This window comes from Macrobrachium rosenbergii, chromosome 42 (genome assembly GCF_040412425.1).
Source record: "Macrobrachium rosenbergii isolate ZJJX-2024 chromosome 42, ASM4041242v1, whole genome shotgun sequence".
NCBI classification, from domain to species: Eukaryota; Metazoa; Arthropoda; class Malacostraca; order Decapoda; family Palaemonidae; genus Macrobrachium; species Macrobrachium rosenbergii.
In genome coordinates this window covers 33,462,483-33,477,879 of record NC_089782.1, presented here as the reverse complement: position 1 = coordinate 33,477,879, position 15,397 = coordinate 33,462,483, and the positions used below count along the sequence as shown (strand labels likewise).

The following is a 15,397-nucleotide window of genomic DNA, read 5'->3' as shown; positions in this document are numbered from 1 at the left end:
AAGCTTAATAGATTTTCCAGGAGGAACAATTGGATTAGGGAGCCGTGTTTTTCGATTACTGAATTAGAAATACTGTTTTTTTTAATAATTTTGTAACAAATAATTTAGCTTATTTCATACCTTTTGCGACTTGGCCATAAAACAAAACCTTCTATTGATGTATTCAGATGACATATTTGTTCAATTAGAAAACCTGAATAGAAGATGGTCAGGAATGATTTCACTGATACAACTTAAATTTTAACGTTTATGTAACCAATTTATCATGATTATCATCATGTTTTTTTTTGTCAAACATCGCCAAAGCAACGAAGACACAAATGTGTCAAACCTTCTCTGGTTTCGACAAAGACTCGTGTCACTTTTCCGGGAACAAGTGTCGAGCAGAAATTTCCCCCAAGGACTTGACAGAGTTGACACCAGTGTTTCAATTCCCGTTTCAGACGAAACCGAGGAATTTCCGATATATTTATCAATTTGTTGATTTATTTTTCTTTTTTGATAACCGATCTCTTCTTCTTGTGTTACCTGTTACCTTCTGTTACTTCTTTCGAATGAACGCTATGATATTCTTTGGAAGCCTGAATTTTTAGTCAGTGGCCCCTGTGGTGGGCTTGTTCCATACGAATAGATTTTTTTTAATAATAATAATAATAATAATAATAATAATAATAATAATAATAATAATAATAATAATAATAATAATAATAATAATAATAATTTCCCGCACCTTCTTCCAAATGAAACCAATATTCATTCAGAAGTGCCGTGTCATGAGTGGCATCGTTTAAGCCAAATTTGTTCGGCGTCTCCGATAAATGCGTCTAATGGCGGATGTCAGAATTATCACCTTAAGTAATTTTCTCGTCTTTCCTTGAGTAATTTTGTTTTAGCCTTCGATTGCAATGACGTCGTTGATTCGTCTTGCTTGTTAATCAGTTGCTTTGTTATGTTTAATATATATATATATATATATATATATATATATATATATATATATATATATATATATATATATATATATATATATATATATATATATATATATATATATATATATATATATATATATATATATATATATATATATATATATATATATATATATATATACATATACATACACACACGTATATTGAACGAGAACTTGCGTGAAAATAAAATTAAGTTATTGAATACGGAGAGGAACCTATAAAAAAAATGATCACCTTTATGGCAAACTTACGGAAAAACACAGAGAGAGAGAGAGAGAGAGAGAGAGAGAGAGAGAGAGAGAGAGAGAGAGATGAAGAAACGCGTGAGCTTACGTATATCACAGAAAAATTTGAACCACCCATAAAAAATATATAATAAACACATTAAAACATTTGATATCTGAACGTTCGTTCTATTATTGGAACCGCTATAAAATATAAAAGCTTAAACGATTGTTATTTTTTTTTAAACTGTTATACAACGGCTCATGGCAATTGTTATAACCCTCCCGACCTTGACGCCTATATCATAACTTCCTGTGATATATCGGCTTCAGATTCCCCCTATCACCTAATGGCTCTCAATAAGAAATATGCACGGTGACTTTATTGCTGGTCCTAATGAATTTCTCATAATTATCAGTAAATGGAAAGCCATTTCATTTTGCCTGTTGGAAAATGATATCAAATAAACTGTAAATGCTTTATGTATACATATGTAAAGACTCGAGTGTATAAATGCATGTTTACGTATGTATAAGTTCGTCGAAAGTGTAGGAAAAGGCTTAGAGTAGGTTACAGAATGGTTTAGAGTTTTTGTTTTAGATGGTCTGGACCTGTGGAGAGAATGGATGGCAATTGGTTTGTGAAATGGTAGGAGAGGATTTAAAAAAATGGATTTTGACATTCTCCTCAAGGTAGAATGCCCTTGTTATTGAAAGTCAAGTTTTAAGTTTTAGAAATGTTAAAATCAAACAATTTACCTATCCAATATAATCTTTGTAGATATATGAATATATTTATCATTTGCTATTTGTGCAAGAACATCCGCCCATTGAAAACATCTGAAAAATAAGGACGCTTCAGTATTCATGAATCTGTTGATATGTGAAAGCGTATATTCACAATCCAATAATATTTAGAAGTCTTTAAACTCGCCACGAGATAACGAGATGGTAAACACGCCTATTGGTAAATAACATCTAAGAGTTTCTAAGCATTTGTCAACAAACCCTAATCATACCCAAAGAGAAATGATTGAATAATAATGACCAGTAAACAGAAAACCTTAGTATACCATGAATGCATACCGTACACCCTATACATTCTACAGGAACACCTGTACACTGTGTACGTTACAGGAACACCTGTGACAAAATACAGGCGATTCGGTTTGGCCTATATAAGTCAATATTGCACCTGAAAGTATCACAGGTTGGTGGTAAGCATTGGCGCTATGTGGAACCTTCTCATTCCTTTGGCTGTGTTGGCCACTGCCCAGGGTAATAATATGATAGTATATCTAGTTCTTGTTCCAGTGGATAGTTCCTGATTCCTGGTTCCTATGCGCTCAGTCCGCAAGCATAGAATTCTCTAGGCCTAGGTTGCGGGGCACATTACGCTGTTCGTGTTAAGTGCAGAACTGCTGTTTATACAACTTTGAACAGTTTTACTTTATAGTTTTTCTCTGTCTTATACAACTGACGCTGAATTCACTAGTTATTTACTGTCTTAATCGTCTTTAGCTTCAGTTTCTTCAAGATTCCAAGAAAATTTTTATCTTAATCCTTGAACATTGCGTACCCTTGTCTGCAACATCAACACACATTTCTATTTTACTTTTAACTCCAACCCTTTTACTTTTCCTGTTGCTGAGGTAGCGTCATATGTTACTGTTTAATAAACTTCTCCACTTTCAAGGCTATTCTTCTGTATTCCCACAATTCTCTGTTGTCAGGGGATTTCAGAGCTTTGAAAGTTACGTCCTGATCTTTCATTTTCTGTGAAGTTTTTTACAGAAGATGGATCTGTAATCGTTGAGGATCATTTCTTCTTCTCGCGGAGCTGAGAGGAAGTTCTGCTTTCCCTGAGGACTTTTGAGTTTTCTGTCCGTTCGTAGTTCTGTTTGTCCGTGACGTATCTCATGGGTCTATATACGAGAAGGTGGAATAGACTAGTTTTATACATATATCTGGATAAGGATGTGTATCCTTGAATTCTTGCTGTCAGTTATTCTAACCTGAAGTTAGTAAGAGTCATTTCCTTTTATCTTTGTCTAAGTTATTGAATTTTCACCTTTGAAATGAGCATCGTGCAAGATGAAGGTACCTTCCCACTTTTCAACTTGCACTTTTGGGATGACGGGCTTAAGTGCTGCAGTGTTTGGTATTTGTAAGTGTTTGCACCCAACCAAGGCTGCTCAACTTCGGTGACAGTACGACCAGTGTTGTTACGAACTTGTCACTGTCTTCATTATACATTTATTTACTCTCATTTCACGTTGAATTCCTCATTCGTCAAACATTCTCAATGGCGTTTGCTTCGCAGTTTGAGAATCACACAAAAAAGGAATCCAAATTCGAAAATCTAAGAACACTCGGTCTAGTTCTAGGTGTAATGTGTCCCCAACTATGAAGGAACTGTTATGCCTCTCTGTTTCATATTTCCATATTCCACCGGAAGTTCCATGACTGTTTTTTGTTGGAATATCCTGATTTATATATATTTTTGAAAAGAAATATACACTTCATAAGTCAGTAATGCTGACTTTCTGCAGTGGGAAATGTCCAGCGAAGTCAACCACTATATGTCGTTTTCTTTGATATCTTAACAAGACTCGATTTTCTCGGGGACTACGTTATTCTTCCTTTTAGATAGAGATGTAATATTGTTATTTTCTTAAAATAAATTCGTCAAAAAATAGCCTCAAAACAACTATGGCCATCACATCATTAACATTTCAGTAAAGTGAAACGCTTTTAATTTTGTAGATGAAAGAGTTGCTCGTAGAACATTAGTTAGTAAATTCGATTACATATTAGTCCTACTGGCTCAATATGAATAGCAAAATACGAATAGCTTGCTGTCAAGTTCACATAAACGAAAAAGAATCATCGGGAAAGCAAAATGCACTGAAGAGCCAATATCTCCACCTTTAAATAGGCGTCATACTGTCTGGCAGTACCAATTAACATCTTTCTATTGGAGCGTCCTTGACTGCATACTTTCCCTTTCTCGTCTCGTTTGGTTTCTCCAAGTTCAGAGGTCCACACCAGGCCTGTAATTTCTTTCAACACTTTACCACAAGGTAGGCCTAGTCATCTGGTGTTAGACTCATAGTTCCATTTTCTGTAAAACTATTGAATGATCTTTCTTGGAGTTAAATCTATGCTCTTATGTTTTCTTGGCAAGCAAAGTTACCTGAAGACACCTTCTTCATAATGTCCTTATTCCATTATTTATTTATTTATATGCATTCTTTGTGTTATCTGTATTTAGTTTTACTTTTGCCTCTGTTTATTGTATAAAAATGTTTGCTTTTTTGTACCGAAATATTAGATATATTAGCCTATCAAAGTTTTCCTTTGACTAACCCTTTCAGGCGAAGACTGCGTGTGGAACAAAGATGAAGACTATCCCCAGAAACCGCCACTTATAATTGATGCCTCCTTCAATATAGTACTGCCAGTAATGGAAGAAGGGAAAAGGATTGTCAGGTGAGCATTATTACTGCAAATAAAACTGCTCCTGAATTATATTCAATGATCAAAACTCTTGCATTTGACTTGAAATGCAATTTATATAACTTTCTGTTTGATTCAGAGTGCCAAAAAACAGTGCTATTACCTTGGCGTGTCCCGGTAGCAAAATAGCTGGACTCGAGAAGGAAGTCGTGCAAGCGAAGTGCTCCGGTGGTCAGGCTATCAAAGTGGGCAAAAAGGTAACGCCTTGCGGATTCCAGTCTTGTTGGTCCCGAAAAGTCTCAATGCACGGTCTTTTCGTACCCCCAGTGACAGTAAATAGAACTAAACTAAACTAACTTAAATTATCCTAACCAAACCTAACCTAACCTGGCTCAACCTAACCTAATCTAACCTCAACTGGCATAAATTCAGAATTCTGAACCTAACCTGGCTCATCCTAACCTAACCTAACCTAACCTCAACTAGCATATATTCAGAACTCTAGTAGGGGTGACTAAAACTAAACTAATGTAAGTTGCCTAACCTAACCTAATCTAACTTAAACTAACATAATTCCACATAAGAGTTGAAATGCTAGGGCCTAAATATTTGGCTCCAAAACTTCTACATTAAAATTTTCTATTTTTTGTCTTTTCAGTCAGTGAATAGCTGTAAGATCTATTGATCTTAATTAATCTGAATATTATAAAATATTTTCTTAATTGTAGCGTCTAGTCACTAAATTATTTCACCAGTATTATCAAGGTATTTACTCATTGTAAAGCATTCTGCCAGTATTGTCACAGTGTTCAGCTAATGTTAAACACCTGTATTTTAGCGGATTTGTCACAGTAGGAAGTTGCAAGATATGTCATCTGTTACCTGGGAAATATGTAATCTCTTAGGTCATTGCTTCATGTACAGGGGGAATATCTCATAAATGCTGTAACTGTAGCAAGTTACTGTAATATTGTATTGTCACAGCATGTACAGCAGGTGCTGTAAGGACTTTCCAATTGCAGTATAATGCCAAAATAGGCTAAGACAAAATTTTTGTCTTGAATAATGGAGTACTGTACCTTAAACAGCAAGTTCACAAATCATTATTGGTTTGAGTTTTATTTCTATAACTTTTATTATAAACTGATTATAAATATCTGCTTTGCACCTTACAGTGGTGACTGAGCAATATGAAGAACTGACCCCGATAAGCTTAAATGATATCGTTTGGGGATATTTACTGTCAGCCCGCTCGTCCCCACCCAAATAAACTATAGTTGATGTTTTCTGTATGCTTGGCCTCCTGCAGCGTATGGCCCTAAAGGACCTCTCCTGCAGCAAGAAGGCGAAGGAATCGATCAGGAAAGACGCCGGAAAATGTGGAGAAGAAGGGACGGGTGTCTTGGAGATCATTGGGTTCGAAATCGCCAACTTGGATCGCTTCTACGAAGTGGTTGGTTCTTCTGCTCCTCCATTAATACATTAAATTTATTTACTTATCTTACTTTGCAAATGTCGCTCTTTCATTCCAATACTCTGGATACAGGTTCGAATCCTGATCAGAATTACTTCATATCTCTCGCATTTAGATCTAAGGCTTTGTAGTGACAAGCGTATCCAAAAAGTGTGAAGATACCTGACATTAATCTATAAATCAATAATGAGTTAACTTATGCAACTGATCTTCTAGATCGACATTTGCTACGATGAACGCCTGGAGACAAACCTCTATTCCAAGCATATCCTTCACGGGAGGAGCATCGCTGCGAAGGACGTCGACCCTAAGCGCCCTCCTTTCAAGGCGGCCAAAGGATTCTTTAATATCTCAATAAGCAAATCCTATTCGGTGAAGGAGCAGAAACGCCTCATGGAGGATATTCTAGAGAGTAATGTAAGTGGATTACGAGTGACTGTATATCCATCTACTTAACTGTTTAACTAATTCTGAAGAGTACTTTACATTGAAAACATCATCTTACACAGATGTCTATAAATAAGGATTTCATATTTACCCTTTCCTCAGTAGTTACTGCAGAAATTTCCAGTTACTAGTGCAGAAACGTTACAATCTTAAAAGCAAATCTAAAGATGTTATGGTTTTAGCCTAGAAAAATTAGCAGGCTATCAATTAATGGCTGGATAAGTAATAGTTAACTTAAATCACCCAATGAATAAATGGAGTATTTAATCCAAAGGACCTGGCAAGCACCGTCATCGACTACAGCAAGCAATATTACTTTGCAAAGGGCCACATGGCTCCAGATGCTGATTTCGTAACAGAAGCAGAACAAGACGCCACGTACTACTACATTAATGCCGTTCCCCAGTGGCAAGCATTCAACAATGGCAATTGGAAGGTGAGTGTCAAACTTCTCAACAGGTGACCTTATATCAGTGGCAGGTAGTCATTAAGATTCACTATTCTTAGTAGGTTTAAACCTAATGCTATGTAAGCCAAGAAGTTTCACTGTACTGAGTGGCAGTCCTCCAGTGATGTGACAGGCTGGTAAGGCTCAGTCACCTTGGCAGCAGGTCTTCAATTTTAGCCACTGGAAAGGAAGGCTCACAATTCTCAATGGAAGCTCCTCAGCTAGAGAAACTGGAAAGCAAGCGTTACTGTCCTCAGTGGTCACCTGGCAATATATTTCAATCTACACTGTGACAGGCCAACAACATTGTCAACAATAAAGTAAATCCTGCTATGCTTAGTGCTACACCTTTAACAATGATAACTGGAAGGTAAACCCCAGTATAGTAGATGCTAGCTTGCCAATGATGATAACAGGAAAATATGTCTGTATCCTTAGTTGAATGCCTAGAAAAGGACAATAGTATTCTTACCACGCTGAGGTGTGTTACTAAATGACCTGATCAAGGCTTGAGGTTTTCAGCTTTGTTATCTATTTTATCACCTAATAATGTGAGCCTTCTGTTTTTTGGAAGCTTTTCTTTATTGATTAATGGTCATTTGAGCTTGAATCCTAATATGGGAGACCTTAAAATACATCAGCTAGAAATTAAGTGGTCATCCTCCAACGTTGGTAACTTTCAGAAAGTCTTAGTCTCCTCTGTGGAAGTTATTAGTCATCAAAACTGGAAGGGAAGACCTACTTTTCTCAGTAGAAGTTTTATAATGATGGTAAGTGGGAGATAATTTTGAATTTGTCAGTGGCAAGCCTTCAGTTACGACAACTTCAGAATCAATTTCAATTTCATTACAGTTAGGTTTTGAGGTTTTGAAAATACTGAATGAAAGGTGAGTCTCAATCTCCTTAGAAACTGGTCTTTATTAGCAACTGAAAGGTAATTCTCGTCTCTGTGTTGATGTACAGGAAAGAGTACAGGAGCAAAGAGGGACAGAGTAGCAAAATTAGGATTGCCTGACATACAATTGATTCATAGACTTTAAAGTGAAAATATATTGCATTGTAAACTTACAAGAATGCATTTGTTTAGCAAACATTGACCACTGCATACCAAATATGTTTATCAAGTTACCTTGTCTTTCCAAAGAGCAGAAAGAAAATTCCATTTTAGCCGAGCAAAGGGCTCTTCTGTCAAAATCTCATTGTCTTGACCGTATAAAATATCTTCTTTGTGGAAATCTAGCTTCCTGCCCAAACAATGTAACTGTATCATACATAAGATTCGTAAAGGTCTGTTCTGGTCAAGGACTCACAAACAGATAGCCCGTTATTCAGATTAATCTATCAAGGTGCCCATGTTCCAAACTTTGACCTAATGTTTCTTCGACATCTTGAAACTGAAGTAATCTTGACAACTCATTTCCAAGAGACTCAATCGTCTTTCTTTTCAGTACCTTGAATTCGCGACGAGGGACTTGGCGAGCCAACTTGGCACAGATCTCACTATCTACAGCGGAAGTTGGGGAACTCTGGAGATGGACGATGTTAACGGCAACCCCGTCGAGGTTTACCTAGGCCTCTCCTCGAAGGAAAAAGTGGTGCCGGCGCCAGCTCTCACCTGGAAGGTAAGCGTCCTCCATACTCAGTTTCTCATAGACTAGAATCAGTCTAAATTCAAGTGAGGTGATTTCAACTGGTTGATGCCACTTACTAATTCATGAAATGATTCTGCTCTGCCCCAAAGCAGAGGAGATAATTAAACAGTACATACATACTGTACATATCTGAACGGTAGGCAAAAATATAAAGCCAATTGCTATAGCCTTGTAATAGAGTACAACATTGGTTCTTCTTAGTTTAAAAAGAAGATACAATTTGGTGGCAGGCAGCAATTATTGAGATGAAAGAAGGGGATTTTATATACTCATCTGCAAATGTTTTTTCTGTCGATGTCTCATAATAGAGATTGAGTGCTGATTCATGTATCGGGATAGTTATATGCATAAGAAGTTCAGTACACTAAAAGAGTATGAGATCACTTGCAAATTTCCATTTCCTAAACAGAAGACAGAAGGTCTGACAGGAGAAGAGCAGTATGGTCTTTTTAGGAAGAGGGTATGTGGAATCAGACACTTTTTATAACTCCTGTGACTTTCCACCCTTATAGGGGAATTTAATTGCCAGTTCCACTGGCCTCTACACCTAAGAAAACTGCAAAAGGAAAAAGTAAACAAGAAAGAATGTGTCTAGGACTACTGAGTAAAATCCCCTTATGGGTTTCTCCTGGTTTTAGACATGACACAGTGACTTCTGGGCCTCACTGTCACCTACTGCCAGTTGCATCAGACAACTAGGTCTTATAAGGATGTTTCACTAAAACATTAGTTATTTGATTACTCATTTAGAAGGCAGAGTTCTTAACCCTTCTGCCAACACCCGTCTTTAGTCTGGTGTTAGATTAGGTATGACGAAGGTTACTACTCTGTCCCAGATATCTGTAACTGCGGTTATATTTTTTTACCTCGAAGGGCGTTGTGTGAAATTTAGAAATTTAGATATAATCTAAACTCAAGAGGAACAGGAATCATCAAAATCACTGAACAAACTCACAGAGAAGTTAATAATCATATACAGAGGAAATGCCTTCATTCAAACTACGCTTTTGCGACAAAGCCATCTTGAACAACGAGCAAAATGATTAGCCAAGATGCTTATAACTCTTTCCCGACGCCTTTTCTCTTCCAAGGTCATCCACGAGGAAGCCACCAACAGAGCCATTGGCATCGTGGGCGTCAACAACCCTCATCTGACATCCATCCCTGCCCTGCTCTGCAAGGACATCTGCCCAGATGTCCCCTGGATTACTTTTGACGTCACTGACCTGGGTCACGGGTACACTTACTGTTGCTCGGTCAGTGACCTGAGGAACTCCATACCTCACATTCCCGACCTGGGCCCTGTTTGTTTACTAGACAGCAAGAATTCTTCTTCTGCCGGATGTTGCTAGGAGGGGGCGTTGTCTGAGGACCGATGATCTCTTTCCACGAATGTCAGATGTTGTTCTGACATTTTCATAATTGTTTTCAATTTTGTTTTCCTCTTTATAATGCCTCTCTCCAATTTCCTCTTTTTCTCTCTTATTGCCTTGTGGGTATTCTGTTTTGTGAGGGCTCTTTGGCTTGTAATAATAATAATAATAATAATAATAATAATAATAATAATAATAATAATAATAATAATAATAATAATTAATAATAATAATAATAATAATACAATCAATTTGTCTATCTTGCTTATTCAAGAATTCATCAGCTGCAGTGAGCGGTATTAACAAATAAAAGCATATCTCTCATAATTTGAACTTAATATCTAAAAATTCATAGATTTTAGGTAACTGGTTTTCGTGGGATTCTATCACTTAAAAGGTCGAGACAGGTACAGGTGTAAAAAGGTAAAATTAAGAGGAATACAGAGGAAGAAAAAGAACTCAGCATTAATAGAAGCTAATGGTATGAAAGGCTGATCATACGGGTTGACTCTCGAGCTAGTAAACTTCCACAATGTGTCTGGAAGAGAAAATAATTATTGCTAATAAAGTTGCAAATTGAAATAAAAAAGCAGTCGTTCTGGAATTTCAGAGTGGCTTTTGAGAATACAGAATTATTTAAATAAAGATAATGATCTTTTGGAAGTTGTAGAGGAGTGTTCTTAGATATTAATGATTATTAAGAAAATGAAAAACGGAACCACTCAGGAGTTATATAGGAGTGTGGATGAATATATAATTCTGTTTATCTTTCTTTCTTTAAATCTTCAGCTGAAAATCCTTGTGGACAAAGTCAACACTTATAAACTCAAGAGGGCCCCAAAGAAAAATCAGCTGCAGAGAGAGAGAGAGAGAGAGAGAGAGAGAGAGAGAGAGAGAGAGAGAGAGAGAGAGAGAGAGAGAGAGAGAGAGAGTGAAGTTAAGGGGATAGGTGATAAATAGGTGAATATGAGGAACAGAAAATCAAACTGATACACCTGATATTCAGGAGACGCCATCAGCAGCAGAGAGCAGGAATGAATTTGTTCCTCTCTTAAATATTTGGGGATCAGAAGATTCCACAACTGCATTGGCAAACTATTCCACATTTTAGTTGCAACCAAGATAAAAAAAATAAAGGTTATAACATCCATATTGCTTGATCTCAAGTTCAGGAAGCCACAGTAAAGGCAACTCAGACCTAATAAACACCAGATTCCCTTTCTTCTCTACCAGGGCTTTCCCTTCTTGGTAACTTCCAAGATGAAGGCTAAAACATGTTAGTAATACTCCTCTCACATATTCTTGTTTATTAAAAATCATACAATAAATAAGACAAATAAATAAAAACTAGATTAAAAAACGCTGCAAAGGGTACCAGACCCTTCATGTGATTATGATAGGACAGGGTTAAAGGACAACTTGGTGAAACAGTGCAATTGTTAAATGATATATATATGTATATATATATATATATATATATATATATATATATATATATATATATATATATATATATATATATATATATATATAAAGGAGGGAGAGAGAAAATGGGAATCTACAGTAAAAACAAGATTACAAAACAGGAATTTTGTACGTGGAAGTGAGAGAAGACTACAGTTGACCAGAAGAGCTCTGCCAAAAAACAGATGAGTCTCGTGGGACGCAAATTCATTCATGAATTCATTGTAGTACTCACACTATACTCAGAAACACCACAATTCATTTAGAGTTGAATAAAATCAGTCGTGGAGAATGAACGACCTTGCACAACTGGAGTAACTTCAAACGCCAAAAACATAAAGTACTTTACACTTACAAAAAATAATTTAGAATGAATTATAACAACACTTACTTATAAACTTGTAAATAATTGACAGCAACCTAAGTAATCTGCCATAGAACGCATTCCTAATTATGTCAGTTGAAATGAAGATTCCCAAAAATGTTTTCGTAAAGGTGTTTCAGAAAACTTTTTTAATTTTAAAACTTTTGTTGTAGAAACTCTTGAATGGTTTTCTTTTTAGCTGAAGACTACTAAATTATTGACACAAAAAATGTAGAGTTGTTCTGTGTACTGTGAAAATATTTTTGATAAGATCCTGGAGGATTACTATATACATATATATGTATATACATTATATATGTATATATATATATATATATATATATATATATATATATATATATATATATATATATATATATATATATATATATATATATATACATATAGAGAGAGAGAGAGAGAGAGAGAGAGAGAGAGAGAGCAAGCAGAACAAAGATAAGTTCGAAAGTACTATTTGCCAACTAAATAGTCTCCTCAAATTTCATGTAGAGTAGGGTCGTGACCCTTCTAAAGCACTTCCATGCCTAGGGAGCAGAAACAAGGTCAACGAACGGATGGCCGAAGGTCATTCAGGTCAACCGCAAGAGAGCAATAATGTGCGAACAAACCTCACGTTCACGTGAGCTCCAAATTTTCTCTCGGTTTTCGTAAAAATCACTCCGTGCAATGGACTCTCTGCATCACACTCATTCACTTATAATATAAGGTTCACCTTAACAGATACACTTTCACGGAAATGTTAAATCTGAGCAATTAGTTCAGTGAAGGCAACGACTCAAAAATTTACATGTAGGAAATATACAACACAGTCTTGAAGGTTAATCTAGCAGGAGGCTTATTTACTACTGTCAGAATGGAAGAGGTTTAGCCCACTGCCTGCAGGCTTAATTACTACTGTCAGATGGAAAGAGGTTTAACCCACTGCCTGCAGGCTTAATTACTACTGTCAGATGGAAAGAGGTTTAGCCCACTGCCTGCAGGCTTAATTGCTACTGTCAGACAGAAAGAGGCTTAGCCCACTGCCTGCAGGCTTAATTGCTACTGAGATGGAAAGAGGTTTAGCCCACTGCCTGCCGGCTTAATTACTACTGTCAGATGGAAAGAGGTTTAATCCACTGCCTGCAGGGTTATCTACTACTGCCAGTCAGAAAGAGGTTTAGCCCACTGCCTGCAGGTTTATCTATTACTGTCAGTTGAGAAGAGGTTTAGCCCACTGCCTGCAGGCTTATTTACAACTGTCAGATGGAAAGAGGTTTAACCCACTGCCTGCAGGCTTATTTACTCCTGTCAGACAGAAAGAGGTTTAGCCCACTGCCTGCAGGTTTATCTACTACTGTCAGATGGGAAGACATTTAGCCCACTGCCTGCAGGCTTGTTTACTACTGTCAGATGGAAAGAGGTTTAGCCCACTTCCTGCAGGCTTATCTACTACTGTTAGATGGGAAGAGGTTTAGCCCACTGCCTGCAAAGCTCCCATAGCCACAGATGGATCAAGAGTGAAACATTCCTATAACCCGTCAGATTATATGCATGTTAAGCACATCTGCTAACGATGTGGAATGGACGAGTGAATTGCATGTATGTACATTCTACTTTCGCTTTTTTTTTTTTTGATGTATGAACAATCTAAAACACAAAGCCTGGAGTTGTGTTCCCCATGAATTTCACGAGAACCAATAAAGGGAAGAAAAGATGAATGAGTACTTGTATATACGTAACAAATCTTAATTTATGACGAAAAATGCCCTAAAATCAACTTGTGGAAAGAGCTTTTGCATACATCAAGTCCACTAGAGATGATTACGGAACTGCTTAGCTGGGAGTGTTATTTACAAGAGTGAAGCGTGTTTCTATAAAGTATATCCAGACTACAACGGAATGTGAAATACTGCCTAATAGGTAAAGAGTCTCAAAGAGAAGGCAACATCCCAATAAGGACTTCCCAAAGCTTCGTCTCTTGTACACCTCCGTGATACCAACAGAGGGACTCAGGCTGCGTGAGACCCTTTAACTATAAGCAATGGCGTTAGAAGGACATTTAATCTTATATCTTAGTGACTGTTACAGTGCAACATAACAGGTGATAGACCATGATAATAAAGCACTTCATACGCCAAACAGGAAAAGAATGATGTTTACGCTAATGATTAGTGTGGCTGTCTATCAGAATTACGTCATGAAAGAAATTTGGCATTTGAGCTTGTAAATTTGATTTCCTCTGATATACTTAAAATAAGCTTCTATCTTATAGCTACAACAAACCTGTCACTAGTATCGCTCTTCCCTCAGCATGTCAGATGTCTAACAATTGGCATTTACAAGAACAATGATACTGCTTTGATTTGGCGTGGAAGCCTTTGAACATGGACTCAAGTTTATACTGTACAAAAAGCTAAAACCTGCTTGATTCAGTGTCACTGAGTGTGCCCAGGGAGATGACCGCGGATAAACTGTGCCATACTGAAGACAGTCACTGGATGTTGGTGAGGGTGAGGAGCTGCTGGGGACTCGGCAGAGTCTTTCTGTAACTGCCGGTGGTGGCACATGAATCCAGCAACTAGAACAGAGATCACAGTGCACATGGCAAGCAGAACGAACAGAGCTGAAAATCCTGGCGCTGGGAGGCACACTCCGTACACAACATCTTCTCTGTGACCCTTAAACACGGTGACACTGTCGTCCTTAGCTGGGGTGAACTCCAGATCAGCCTCGGATATAACTTGGTAGTTGGTGGTGACGCCAATGTCAGCTTCCCTGGCCTGACGGTCTAACACCACTTGACGACGTCGCCGCCGGCGTAGGTTTCGTGGACCCCATGGGAAATCTTCGGCGTACTTGGGGAGCTCAATGGATTCCCCTCCTGTAAGAGGAGAGCCATTCAGATACAATTCCGCTGAGCGCTGGTTAGGGATAATGACTGGGCCACTTTCTGGGAAAGGTGACCTGTTACCCAGTGGATTCGGAGAACGTCCTAGATTTTTCTGGCCAAAGTTACTAGGAGCTTCAAGATACTGTGGTGCCGAGTCAGAGGGAGCTCCATAATTGTCACTGAGTGACTGAGGTGGCTGACTGTAATCCCCAATGGGGTTGCCAGCGGTTGGTTTCTGACAGTGATCGGGGCAACCAAAACGGCAGATTTCGACTTTGCAGCGGATGTGAACAGACATGGAATCCGGGAACTTGAAGGCGTGGAAATGTGCATACGTCAGCACTGTAGCGCGTCCGTCGTTGTTCCTGAGTTTCATGAACTTTGAAATCATTTTTGGTCGGAGGACACAGCCGTGCTCATCACTCAGGTAAATCGGATGATTTGAACCGTCTGAGGCCTCACAAGATTTCACTCTCATGTCGAATTCACCTGTAAAAGGTAAACCAAATTAGAAAGGGGTGGAGATTTATATATAATATGAAAAGCATAATACGTATTCATCCAATTCAGTTGCATTAAGTGCTCTATATTGAAAAATTGATCCTACAGAATTTACCATTGTAATAAC

At 37.6% G+C, this 15,397-nt stretch overlaps 2 protein-coding genes across 2 annotated transcripts in view; one reads left to right on the top strand and one right to left on the bottom strand.

Annotated features, from left to right (window-relative positions):
• The first annotated feature begins 2,415 nt into the window (after positions 1–2,415).
• On the top strand, positions 2,416–10,180 carry LOC136828201 (uncharacterized). Its single transcript, XM_067086046.1, has 8 exons — positions 2,416–2,476; positions 4,576–4,690; positions 4,797–4,914; positions 5,967–6,110; positions 6,348–6,548; positions 6,853–7,014; positions 8,475–8,648; positions 9,770–10,180. Exons 1-8 carry the CDS (start codon positions 2,431–2,433, stop codon positions 10,028–10,030), a joined length of 1,221 nt encoding a protein of 406 aa, XP_066942147.1. The 5' UTR covers positions 2,416–2,430; the 3' UTR covers positions 10,031–10,180.
• A 3,319-nt stretch (positions 10,181–13,499) lies between these two features.
• The window catches only part of LOC136828199 (cuticlin-4-like), a 94,370-nt gene continuing 92,472 nt past the window's right edge, over positions 13,500–15,397 (bottom strand). Inside the window, exon 7 of the mRNA XM_067086043.1 lies at positions 13,500–15,258. Coding sequence (XP_066942144.1) covers positions 14,315–15,258 — 944 coding nt within the window. The 3' untranslated portion in view covers positions 13,500–14,314. The remainder of the gene's footprint in view (positions 15,259–15,397) is intronic.